At 45.0% G+C, this 12,916-nt stretch overlaps 1 protein-coding gene and 1 pseudogene across 1 annotated transcript in view; one reads left to right on the top strand and one right to left on the bottom strand.

Moving 5' to 3' along the window:
* LOC125548354 (uncharacterized) overlaps positions 1-4,781 on the top strand; it is a 29,969-nt gene extending 25,188 nt beyond the window's left edge. Inside the window, exons 2-3 of the mRNA XM_048711976.2 lie at positions 3,700-4,330; positions 4,422-4,781. Of these exons, the coding sequence (XP_048567933.2) occupies positions 3,700-4,330; positions 4,422-4,762 (972 nt within the window). The 3' untranslated portion in view covers positions 4,763-4,781. The remainder of the gene's footprint in view (positions 1-3,699; positions 4,331-4,421) is intronic.
* Positions 4,782-6,705: 1,924 nt separating this feature from the next.
* Positions 6,706-8,886, bottom strand: LOC147979460 (uncharacterized; annotated as a pseudogene).
* Between the last annotated feature and the right edge of the window lie 4,030 nt (positions 8,887-12,916).

Below are 12,916 nucleotides of genomic sequence, written 5' to 3'. Positions count from 1 at the left end.
GCAGCACTGGCTGGCGGCTGCTGACCTAGTTCGCTTTTCTCTCGCCTTTCTTTTCATTCACGCATCTTAATGGCCGAGTTGATTGAGTGCTTTTTTCCATCTTGCTCCTTCCGTTTCTAAATATAATACATTTTATATAAACTACATACGAATGTATATAGACGTACTCTATTTTTAAATATAAGACATTTTAGATGTTTCCAGAACAGAGCTTCGCATCGGAGGAGGAAAAATACCATTAGAGCGCTGAGACGCCAAGATGGGACAAAGTGCACTGTTGACGAGGAAATGAGGGAAATGGCTGCCTCTTTTTATGAAAATCTTTTTGCTTCAAAAGGTTCGGGTGGAGCAAATTCAGTGCTAGATAATATTGTGCAGTCTGTTTCAACTGAGATGAATGCCAAACTTACTGCTGCTGTCATGGATGATGAAATTGAAAGGGCTTTATTTCAAATGGGACCTACTAAGTCTCCAGGACCCGATGGATTACCGGCACTGTTCTATCAGCGACACTGGTCGCTGGTACGTACTGATGTCTGCAAGGCAGTTCGGGATTTTTTGGGTGGAGCTGCGGCACCGGATTCTTTTAACGCAACTGTTATTGTGATGATTCCGAAAGTAAACTCATCGGAGTTGCTTTCGCAGTTCCCCCTATTAGCCTCTGTAATGTCCTCTACAAAATTGCTACAAAAGTTCTTGCAAACAGGCTTAAGAGTTTTCTTCCTCTCCTTATTTCGGAGAAACAGAGTGCTTTCATCCCTGGAAAGCTAATTTCAGATAACGTTCTTGTGGCGTAGAGTGTGTGCATGCCATACGGACTAGGAAAAGAAGGAAAAGTCGATGTGCGGTAAAATTAGACATGATGAAGGCTTACGATCGTGTTGAGTGGATTTTTTTGGAGTAGATTCTGGCAAGATTTGGTTTTGCTGCTGACTGGATAGCTATGGTGATGAGATGTGTGACTTCAGCAAGGTTTGTCGTAAAGCTAAATGGGGATGTCTCGAGGTGTTTTCTTCCATCACGAGGGCTACGACAGGGCGACCCTTTATCTCCCTATCTTTTCCTATTTTGTGTGGAGGGGTTCCCTATCTTGCTGAAAAAGGCGCAAGAGGAAAAGAAAATAAGGGGTGTGTCTTTTGGGGGGCACTGGCCCGCATGTGACTCACCTGCTTTTCGCCGATGACAACATTTTTTTTCTCGAGGGTACAAGGTCGAATGGAAGCGTTAAAGAACATCTTGGTGAAGTATGAGGAAGCCTCGGGGCAGCGAGTTAATTTGCAAAAATCTTCTATCTTTTTTGGCAAAGGTAGTACGGATACAACAAAAGCAGAGGTAAAGCAAGTGGTGGGCATTGACTCTAAGGCTCTTAGTGAGCGTTACTTGGGGCTCCCGACACTGGTTGGGAGGTCAAAAGATGGTACGTTTAAATACGTTACAGAATCAGCTAAAGGCAAAGTAAGTGGCTGGAAGGGTCAAGGACTATCCAAGGCGGCTAGAGAGGTACTTGTAAAATCTGGACTCCAGGCGATGCTGACTTTCACTATGAGTTGTTTTCACCTCACAAAGAAGATGTGCCGGAACCTGACTTCAATCTCGTCAAAATTCTGGTGGGGTGCGATGAATGGTGAAAGAAAGGTCCATTGGATATCTTGGGAGAAAATGTGTGCTGCCAAACGTGAGGGGGGGATGGGCTTCTGAGACCCGGAGGCTTTCAACCAAGCACTCCTCGCGAAACAGGCATGGAGAATTCTTATGTATCCGGGTTCTCTTTGTGCTAGTGTTCTAAAAGCTAGATACTTTAAGGAAGGGTCGATCTTATCAGCAGTCTGCCCGTCCTCTGGCTCCTTCACGTTTCGAAGCATTCTTTTTGGGCGTGATCTGTTGAGGGAGGGCCTGATATGGCGCATTGGTGATGGCTCTCGAATCAATATACATCACGATAACTGGATCCCTCGGAAGGGTAGTCTCAAACCTCTTGGCCAAGTGTTCATCGCAGGTGTAACCAAAGTGCAACATCTACTAGCAGCGGGGGGACGAAGTTGGAACAATGCGATGGTTGATACCATGTTCTCTATTGATGATGCGAAGGATATTAAGCAAATTGCTATATGTGGTCCGGACACAGAGGACTATCTAGCTTGGAACTACACGACGCATGGCGAGTTCACGGTCAGGTCGGTGTATCATCTTAGGATGTCCATGAACAGGGTAAGATCCGGACAGCCAGAGTCTTCCTTTTCTGCAATCAAACACCGTGGGTTCATGGCTCTGTGGGACACTGCAGCTCCAAACAAGGCAAAAATACATATGTGGCGGCTGGTCCGGAACGGTTTAGCTGTTGGCTTGGAGCTTCACCGACGGTGGATTAGGACGGGTGTCTTCTGTGTTGCGTGTGGAAGACAAGAATCAAACATGCATAGGTTCTGGACATGTAATCAGTCAGTACACTTTTGGTAGCTGTTGCGCTCACAAAAGGGAGTCTTGGTGGCAAGTCCACTAGCGGAGATAGCCTCCCAGAGCGAGTTGTCGAGCTGGTTGTTGGAGTGGTTCGCCAATGCAGGGGAGAAGAAAGAGAAGCAATGATACAAGCTGTGTATGCTCTATGGCTGGCACGTAACAATGCTAGAGATGGAAAACGTATTGCTCACCCGCATGAAATCATAGCAACACTGGTTGCGCATATGGAGGAGTGGAGATTGGCGCATACTGAATCTTCTAAGGCGCCAGAGACCAAGGAGCTTCAGCGATGGCGACCGCCCGACGAGGGCTGGATAAGAGCGGTTTGTAAATATGGTGACAAGGGAGGTGGTGGTCTAGTCTTGCGGGATCACAATGGAGCTTTTGTGGCTGGAGCAAGTCACTTCTTTCCTTCTAACGTAGACCCAGAGGCTGTGGAGATATTGGCGTGCAGAAGGGCGGCCCAGGTTGCAAGGGAGATGAATGTTCAGAAACTTCACATGGAGCTGGACAACCAAAAGGTGGTGCAGATGCTTAATCGTGGGTCTAAAAATTTGAGCGCTACAGGCCGTGGATTGAGGAGATAAAAGAGATGCTTCGAGGCTTCGACGAGTTCAAGGTTTCGTGGGTTCGATGTTCCGCTAATGTTGCCGCGCATAAGTTTGCTAGAGTAGGTGTGGGTGATGAACTATGTAAGGTCTGGCTATCAGTTCCTCCAGACTTTGTGTTGGGTGTAATTTCGAACGAGATTCCAAACTTTTAGGTCTTTAAGTTTTCAATAAAGCGGCAACTTTACACTCAAAAAAATATGTACTACAAGTTGGAAATACAAAGATATTATTTCCATGGTTAACACCAGCCGGCCACTTGCCTATTTATATAGGAGCAGCCTTTTACATCACGTACATAGGCTTGTACAATATGTACACAACAATCAGGTGAATCTCTGATTGATACAAGTGATCCTAGGATCTCCTATACAAGACAACTAGTGATTACATCAGATCATATAGTGGATATGCTAGAAGACATTATCGTTAACACTACATATGGATGTATATAAATATATTTTAGAGTGTAAATTCACTCCGATTCGTCTTGTCTGTAGCTAGTGATTACATCAGAACAGAACATATACTAGATATGCTAGGACATATTATCGCTAGCACTATATATGAATGTATATAAACGTATTTTAAAGTGTAAATTCACTCTGATATGTTTTATTTATAATGCGTGTAGTGGCATTATTTTAATTCTGAAAATAGAATAGTTATTTGGATCACGGCGTGCCTGTTCCCGAACTCCCGAAGACCCCACCGAACCAATTACAGAAAAAAAAAAACACCACCCCACCCGCACCTCCTCCCGCCGGCCGACCCTACCCAAGGCGCGCGCGCCCCCCCCCCCCCCCCCCCCCCCCCCGCGACATGCTCCTCCGCGCCCCAATCGTCACCGCCGACGGGGATCCTCGAACACCATCAACCTACCACGCAGTCCATGGCCGCCTCCCCACGCAGTCCCCTTCTTGCTGCCGACGCGAATCCGGTCAACCCCTTCCTCCTCTCCTTCTCTTCCTCCAGTGATCTCCGCTGGATCCTGCCGCCGTCAACACCAAGCATCGGAGCCACGGACCTGCACTCCATCGCCGCGCCTATCTTCTTCTCGCTGCGGCTGCTCCACATCGCATCCGCCCACCGTCGTGACGCCCCCAACCCTTCTGCTTTCCCCAACCCCTGCTGGTTGACCTTCTCGCAAAGGCCACCTCGACCTTCTCGAGGAAGGTTACTTCCGAGGATCCGGCTCGCGAGGTGCACACCATCTCATCCTAGTTGTTGTTGTGTGAAGATCTGCCGGCCTGAATACGCAAGAGGTAGCCTTTCTAGCTAATGCTACTGCTATTCTGCCAATGCTATTTTTTCCTCCTAATGAAGTCGATGCCTTGATTTTGATGGATAAGCAAGAACAGAGGGAAATACGGAGCATGAGTATAACATGGACTGCTCTCACCCGCCGCCATGGACTGCTCCGCTGCCATCCCCATCGTGATGTGTCCACGGGGCTCCCTGACCCATCGACGGGGACAGCTGCATGTAGCCCCCTGCTCCTCAACTCTTTTTTTTTTGAAGGGAACAATTGCTATTCCATTACAGAGACCTGCTGGTTAAATCCCCAGCTACAGAGTTCATTACAAGTTCAGGAAACTGGCCTAACCAGATTTCATACATGCTATTCCATTAAGAGTTCATTACAAGTTCATTACAAGTGCATGTGCTTCTCTGTGTGTATGCTCATCCATGATTAAATATGGAGTATTCTCCGTCTGTGATTAGCTACTCTGGTTCATGCGTACATCTTATATTTGATGCTAACATGTGCCTAATGCAGACCACTAAAAAAGACAGATCATTCAGTTATAAACATCATTATTCTAGGATAGTTAACTAACCAAAATAAGACATGCACAATTCACTCTAAAAACGACAATTCATTTTACTGATGAGCATCAGTTCACTACCAAAAAGAGAATTTTTTTTGTAACTATGTCAATCCACCTTTTTCATCAGTTGCAGAAATAATAGTATTTGTGCATGTTCCACTAGTAGAAAAAAAAACCCCATTCATCCCTGTTGATAAGGGCCTTTTGTCCCGGTTTGTGAACCGGGACTAAAGGATCGTTACTAATGCCCTAACCCTTTAGTCCCGGTTCTTACACGAACTGGGACAGATGGGCCTCCATGTGGCCGGTGCGCCGAGCCCAGGCAGGAGGGCCTTTGGTCCCAGTTGGTGGCACCAACCGGGATCAATAGGCATCCACGCGTCAGCATTTCAGGGGCTAGGGTTTTTTTTTTGAAAGGGGGGGTTGTGGGTTTAATTTAGGTGTTTCATATATTGTGTTAGCTAGCTAATTAATAGAGAGAAGTGTCCTCTCTTATGTCTGTGCTTGGACGACGCTATATATATGTGTATATAGAGAGGACTAGACACGCTAGCTAGTAAGCAAATAAAGGAAACAGAAGATCGTCATGAACATACGCATACAGAGAGAAGTGGTATCGACCACCTCTCCTTCTCCAAGAGATTGGTCGAACAACAAGTTCTCGTATATCTATCCGACACTACCGGCTACATATATACAATAATTATCTCTTACAATATAATCTCCTAATTATATATGAACACAGGGTCCACATAATATTCTCCGTCTTCAGCAATCATGTGGTCAAGGAAGAATGCCGCCAATTCCTCTTGAATTGCTCGCATACGATCTGGTGCTAGGAGTTCATCCCGCATCTGAAACATCTAATTTGAACAAGGGGGTCAATACATATATATATATATATATATATATGAATAAATGAAACTCAACACAAATGATGGTAATAAAATAAAATTGTGAATATTATTGCTTACGCACTTCATATTGTTCGTCAGAGTATCCTCGTTCACAGGTCGTGTGGCGGATGGACTCGCAAACGTAGTATCCACAGAAATCATTCCCTTGTTCCTGCCACAACCACTTTACAAGAAATAAAGGTCAATCAAACTGATAAGCAAGCATGCTATAAATTGTATTGATGAAACTAGCGCTTGAATCACTAGGAGATGCGTGGAACATGTTACTATAGTACTTACTTTCGGGTGTCTAAATTGCAGCTTCTTCGGCAGTCCCGGAGCTTTTTTGGTGAATTTTCTCCAAACCCTGGCAGACAAAGAAAACAATTACTTGATATATCAGGAAATGAACAAAGTTGCTGATATGGTGGATAATGATCGATTTAACATACTTCTCGAGCATTTGAGTCATGTCCGCATAGTCCTGGGGATCTTTTCGTCTCGAATCTAAGACGGTTACTAGTCCCTGCTCAAGCTTAATCTCTAGGAAAATATAGTGGAAGCTGCGCACGCATGCATAACTCATCAATTACATTACTATAACCTGGACTAATAAGGGAAACCGAATATGCACAACACAGTAACACTCACTTGAAGTTGTGAGGAAAGAGTATTATATCTTTGTTTTCATTTATTACCAACGATCGTAGCAAGTTGGCCTCGGTATTTTCGGCACGATATTTAACCTCAGTTGCATCTATGAGATTTGTGTTAATGAACCCAATATCACCGATTTGTCTTTTCTTCAATTCGGCGATCTTCAATCTGCATAATATAGTGAGGATAATTATAAATACATGCAATGAAAGAGCTGACCTATATAGAGAGACTTAATGACAGAAGTAGTACTACTTACAGACAGTAGCAAGTGACCGTTGCTTTATCGAGGGCCTTTTGATTGAAAAACTAGAAGAACTCCTCAAATGAAACATTCAACAGTTCAATTCCAACGAGGTCATGCTCCTCTCTAACTCTCAGCGTCAAAGTATTCCTCCCCCCAGACCCTCTGCAGGTTTTCATGTACCAATCATGGAATCTTCGCATCATCGTTGTTAGAGATCTTTCATCTTTGACGAGAGGCTTCCCGTACTCGTATTTGTGTTCCTCCACCTCCAAGAACTCATAATGTACATTGTCGGGCAGGTAATCTCCAAGATTGCTATAACCGGGCACCATCCTCGGATCATTAGTAGGCACCTTGAGCGGGGGGCACGATTGGTTCGCTTGTTTGCCGAACTAGGGAATTTTTTTCCCAGCTTGTCGTTCTTTTAACCTTTGATCACTGACAGTACTTCCCGACCGCTCCGCTTTGACAAATGACTTCGCAATAATGCGGTCATAGTTGCCTTTTGGCGGAGACTTTGCTGGTTTTTCCAGGGCAGCTAGAGTGCGCTTCGCTTTCACCGGATCTACCTTCTCCTCCGGAGGTGGATTTTTCTTTGCTTTCACCCCTTCAAAGAAGTTCCTCACTTCGGCTCGCGCGATCTTGGCGTTCTCCTCCGGGGTCCTCTCGTATGGTAACTTCTCTGGAGTCTTTAGAGAAGGACTGAATCGGTATTGCCTCCCGCCTCTGGCTGTACTGCTAGACGCCGGCAGAGCAGACGGAGCGGCTGCGGTTGTCTTCTTTCCTTGCTTACGAGGCGGAGGAGAAGGACTACGACGCGCCGGAGCAGCCGGAGCGGCGGCGGGTCTCTTCCGCCCTTGCTGATGAGGCGGAGAAGGAGGAGGATGGCTGCTCGGGCGCGCCGGCGCAGGCGGAAAAGGAGGTGGAGTGCCGCCACGCACCGGAGAAGGAGGCTGAGTGCCCTGATCACTCGCCGGAGGAGGAGGCGGAGTGCCGTGACTCGCCGGAGGAGGAGGAGGAGGCGGAGGCGTCCAGTTCAGAAGCTTGATGAGCTCCTTTCGCCATAGGCATGGAGTCAATAGACAAGAACCCAGCCGAGTCTCCCCTTCACCGGTAGGGTAGTCAAGATGGAGGTCCTCAAATCCCTCCGTTATTTTGTCCACCGTCACCCTGGCATATCCTTCTGAAGTCGGACTACAGTGAAAAGTTGCGCCGGGTTCAGTAGGTCAAATAGAGCCGACAGCTGCCTTGACTTTGAAGTTCTGCCATTGCGTCATAAGGTGGCAATGTTGAGACTCCGTGATAGCATCCATGGGGTAGCTAGCAGGAGCCGTCAAGACATGCTCCGGCTGAAGTAGCTCGGTGGAAGCCACGCTGCTTCTCTGCTGAGATGGCGGGGTAGTTTCGGCAGGTCGCTTGCTGCGAGCTGCTTCTCGTTCCTCTAGCGCTTGAACCCTTTCGTGCAGCGTCTGAATTTGGGCATGCTCCACTTTTTTCCTCCTCTCCTGGAATTTGTAACCGCCTGCGTCCGGAAAACCAGCATTCTACGGAATGGAGCCTGGCGTGCCTCGTGTCCGTCCAGGTTGCTCAGGATTCCCAAGGGCCATTGTGAGCTCGTCGTTCTCTCTGTCTGGAACGAACGTCCCTTGCTGCGCTGCATCGATATAGTGCTTTAGCTTTTTGACTGGTATGTTCATTTGCTCGTCCGTCCAAACGCATTTCCCTGATACAGGGTCCAAGGTTCTGCCAGCCCCGAAGAACCAAGTCCAGCAACGGTCTGGCCAGTTCACTGTCTCTGGTTCGATCCCTTTATCAAGCAAATCATTCTCAGCCTTGGCCCACTTAGGCCGGGCTTTGAGGTAGCCACCTGACCCCGTGCGATGGTGAAGCTTCTTCTTTGCAGCATTTTTCTTGTTTGTCACCGACATCTTCTTACTCTTTTTTGATGTTTTGTAGGCCACAAATGCGGGCCAGTGATCTCTGATCTTCTCATATCTGCCGATGAATTCTGGTTTCTCTTCTTTGTCGACAAAAGTTTTCAACTAATTCTTCCACCTCCTGAATAGGTCTACCATCTTCTTAAGAGCATGAGACTTGATTAATTACTCTTTAACTGGCTTCTCCGGATCCTCCTTTGGCGGTAGGGTGAAATTTTCCTTCAGCTCAGTCCAAAGATCATCTTTTTGCATATCATTGACATAAGACACCTCAGGGTCTTCATTCTTAGGCTTACACCATTGCTGGATGCTGATCGAGATCTTGTCCCTAACAAGAACCCCACACTGAGCAGCAAATGCTTCCTTTGTCCGGATAGGTTCAATCGGCATGACATCGCGCGCGATTTCTGTGATCTCAAACCTTTCATCTGAGCACAACTTTTTCTTCGGGCTCGTCTCTTTACCGAAGTTGTGCTTGATCCGGAGGGCTAGAAAAAACAAGAATTAGACGAGAGTTAATTAATATGTGTACATACCAAAACAATGAATGCATCAATTAGATAGTCATCACAGGCTTAACTAATATATTTACCTGGTCGGACTCTGTTCGGTCACCGGAGCCGTCACCACGGGCTCCGTCTTGCACCAGCATTGGGTCACCGGAGCCATCATAATCATGTCTTTCCTCCTCCACTCTTCGATCACCGTAGCCTGCTTCTTCTTCACCCTGTTCTGCTTCCAGACCATCATTGTCGTTAAGATACGACATGACATCACCTCCGGCTAAGATTATGTCCCCCAACACCTGTTCTTGTTCCTCGTCTCGTCCGAACTCCATTGTTTCTGCAAATATTACAACATGGCAATTATTACACAAACATGACAGCATGTGGATATATTAGTGGCAAACGTAGACCTAGCTTATTCCGGGTTTGGGGTGGCCTCGGCAACGCTTCAAGGGTAGGGGCGCGACGGGAGGGGGTAGGAGACCGACATCGTTTTTTTCTAGGGTTTGGGTGTCCTCGAGAGTTTTGGTCGAGCGAGAGGGCCGGGGGTGCTCCCGTGGTATAAGTTATCACGGTCGAAGTTATCCGGGAGGGGGTTATATCGACAACGACGACATACATACATGGGAAAATAATGTTATCGGGGAGGGGGTAGGTCGAACCCCCACCCCCTCCTCGTGTTGAAGTTATCGGGACACGGGGTATATCGACAATGACATATCCGATAAAAAATAAGAAGACGAAGAAGAAATAAAAAGAGGAGAAGAAGATATTAATAGAGGAGAAGATTGAAGAAAAAAAGAAGAAAAAAAAGAGAAGAAGAAGAAAGGAATAGAGGAGAAGAAGAGAAAATAGAATAGAATATTCTATTTTCTCTTCTTCTCCTCTATTCCTTTCTTCTTCCCCTCTTCTTTTTCTTCCTTTTTCTTCTTCTTATTTATTTCTCCTTTTCTTCCTCTCCTCTTCTTCTCCTTTCTTCCTTTTCTCATTTTCCTTTTTCCTCTCATTCTTTTTCTTCTTCTTCCTTTCATAGCTAGATATATAAAACTTTTCTAAAAATGAAACTTTTGCATACATACATGGGGAAATAATATTATCGGGGAGGGGATAGGTCGAACCCCCCCCCCCCCTCGTGTTGAAGTTATCAGGACACGGGGTATATCGATGATGACAGACCCAATAAAAAATAAGAAGACGAAGAAGAAATAAAAGGAGGAGAAGAAGAAAGGAATAGATGAGAAGATCGAAGAGAAAAAGAGGAGAAGAAGAAAAAATAGAAAAAAATTCTATTTTTTCTTCTTCTCCTCATCTTCTTCTCCTCTATTCCTTTCTTCTTCTCCTCTTCCTTTTCTTCCTCTCCTCTTTCTTTTCTTCCTCTCCTCTTCTTCTCCTTTTTTTCCTCTTCTTATTTTCCTTTTTCCTCTCCTAAATATATAAAACTTTTCTAAAAATGAAACTAACCTAAAATGTACTAAATCAGAGAACATATATAGATAATCCTTTTCTAAATATATAAATCTAACTCTTTTGCATATATGAACATATATACACCGAGAACATACAAACATATATATATATATATATATGACTCATTTTCTGTACTCTTGGGAGTACGTACTCCCAGGAGTACACAACCATTTTCCTATATATATAGTGTTACTATTTATCACCCAGGGTGCAAAATAAGTTATTCTTCACCCGAGATAATCTTATGATCGCTTTTTAAATAAATTACGTTTAGAATATAAATAGTTACATGCATATTGATTCAATATGTAAAATTTTGTATAGAAAACCAAAAATGTACGTTATAAGACCAGAAAAATCACATTTTATGTATGTTTTACACTATGTTTTTATATTCATAATTTTACGTAACATAAAATATTTTTTACGGCGAGTACATATTTTCTTACGTTCTCTTTTTATGTATGAAATAAGACATAATTTACGAAACGTAAAAATAAGGTGCATTGATGTCAAAATAGAGAGGGGGTGAAGAATAATTATTCCTCAACCAGGGTGACGAATAGCGTGACCCCATATATATAAAGGCAAAATACAAATCATCATATATATGAAAAAAAATCTGAAAAGAAGCAACATACATAATACATATACTCACATATATACATATATATATATATATAATCTAAAAAAACAAGCATATAATATATGAAAAAAAGGAACATGGGAGGGGCGGCGCCGGCTGGACCAAGAGAGGGGCAGGGGCGCGGGTTCGGCGGCGAGGACGGCGACGGGGCAGGGGGCGCGCGTTCGGCGGCGAGGACGGCGACGGGGCAGGGGCGACGGCTGGCGAGGAAGGGGCGGGGCAGGGCGACGACGGGGGCGCGCGGGCAGGGGCGCGCGACGCGCGTCGGGGCAGGGCGGCGATCGGCGACGGCGTCGGGCGAGGGCACGGGCGACGGCGACCTCGGGCGGCTAGGGGAGGCGACGGCGACGGCGGGGCAGGGGACGGTGTCGAGGAGTAGCGCAGTAGCCTGGCGGCGTTGGAGAGAAGAATGGCGGGTGGGGGAAATTTTGTAAGTGTTTGGTTATATAGAAAAGGCTTTGGTCCCGGTTCGTGGCATCAACCGGGACCAATGCCCCCCTTTAGTCCCGGTTGGTGCCACCAACCGGAACCAAAGGCCTATTTTCAGCAGCCCAAAGGGCGGGAAGCGGCGGCCTTTGGTCCCGGTTGGTAGCACCAACCGGGACTAAAGGGTGGCATTGGTCCCGGTTGATGCCACGAACCGGTACCAATGCACCCCTTTAGTCCCGGTTGGTGGCACCAACCGGGACTAAAGGCCTTGTGCTGGAACTGGCGCGGTGCGGTGGGATGTTTAGTCCCACCTCGCTAGCCGAGAGGCTTCGATAGTGGTTTATAAGTGCTGCTGCGCTGACCACTTCGAGCTCCTCTCAAATGCAGGCTTACGGGCCTAAAGTCACTTTATCTGCCTGTGGGCCTACTGGGCCTCCTGCGGGCCTGAATCCTGGCCCATGCTAGGGTTTCTAGTCGTATTCAGGCCGTGGGGGCCCAGTAGGTGGCACTTTTTTTTGTTTTTTTGTTTTCTTTGTTGCTTTATTTATTTTATTTTGTTTCTACTTACAACAAAATACTTAATGTTGCTATTTTTATTTTTTTTCCAGTTTTTTGTTTTGTCTTTTGCATTATTTATTTTCTTTTGTTTTTTGCTTTTTTAATTCTTTTTGCTTTTAGGTCGGCAAAATTATAAACTTTCTGTTAGTGCCATTAGTTTTAGAAAAATTATAAACTTTCTTTTAGTGCCATTAGTTTTCAAATTTGAATAGTTAAAATTTGAATTGTTTGAAATTTGTGTGAATCACAAGTTTGTGATTAACTTTACTATAAAAATAGTTTTTTTCCTGTTTTTTGTTTTGTTTTTTGCATTATTTATTTTCTTTTGTTTTTTGCTTTAATTTTTAATTATTTTTGCTTTTAGGTTAGCAAAATTATAAACTTTCTGTTAGTTCCATTAGTTTTAGAAAAATTATAAACTTTCTGTTAGTGCCATTAGTTTTCAAATTTGAATAGTTAAAATTTGAATTCTTTGAAATTTGTGTGAATCACAAGTTTGTGATTAACTTACTAAAAAATGAGCATAGATGCGCTTATAGAGAAAATTCAACCTAAATTCATAGTAAATTTCTATGAATTTCAGAGAAATTCACTCTGAATTTTGGTTAAACTTTTCTCTATAAGGGCATCTATTTTCACTTTGAGAGGAGCTCAACAAGGCAGAGACGGAAGGGCT

This window comes from Triticum urartu, chromosome 3A (assembly GCF_056163025.1).
Source record: "Triticum urartu cultivar PI428250 chromosome 3A, HENAU_Tu73, whole genome shotgun sequence".
In the NCBI taxonomy this organism is placed as follows: domain Eukaryota; kingdom Viridiplantae; phylum Streptophyta; class Magnoliopsida; order Poales; family Poaceae; genus Triticum; species Triticum urartu.
This window is presented reverse-complemented; position numbering and strand designations above follow the sequence as displayed.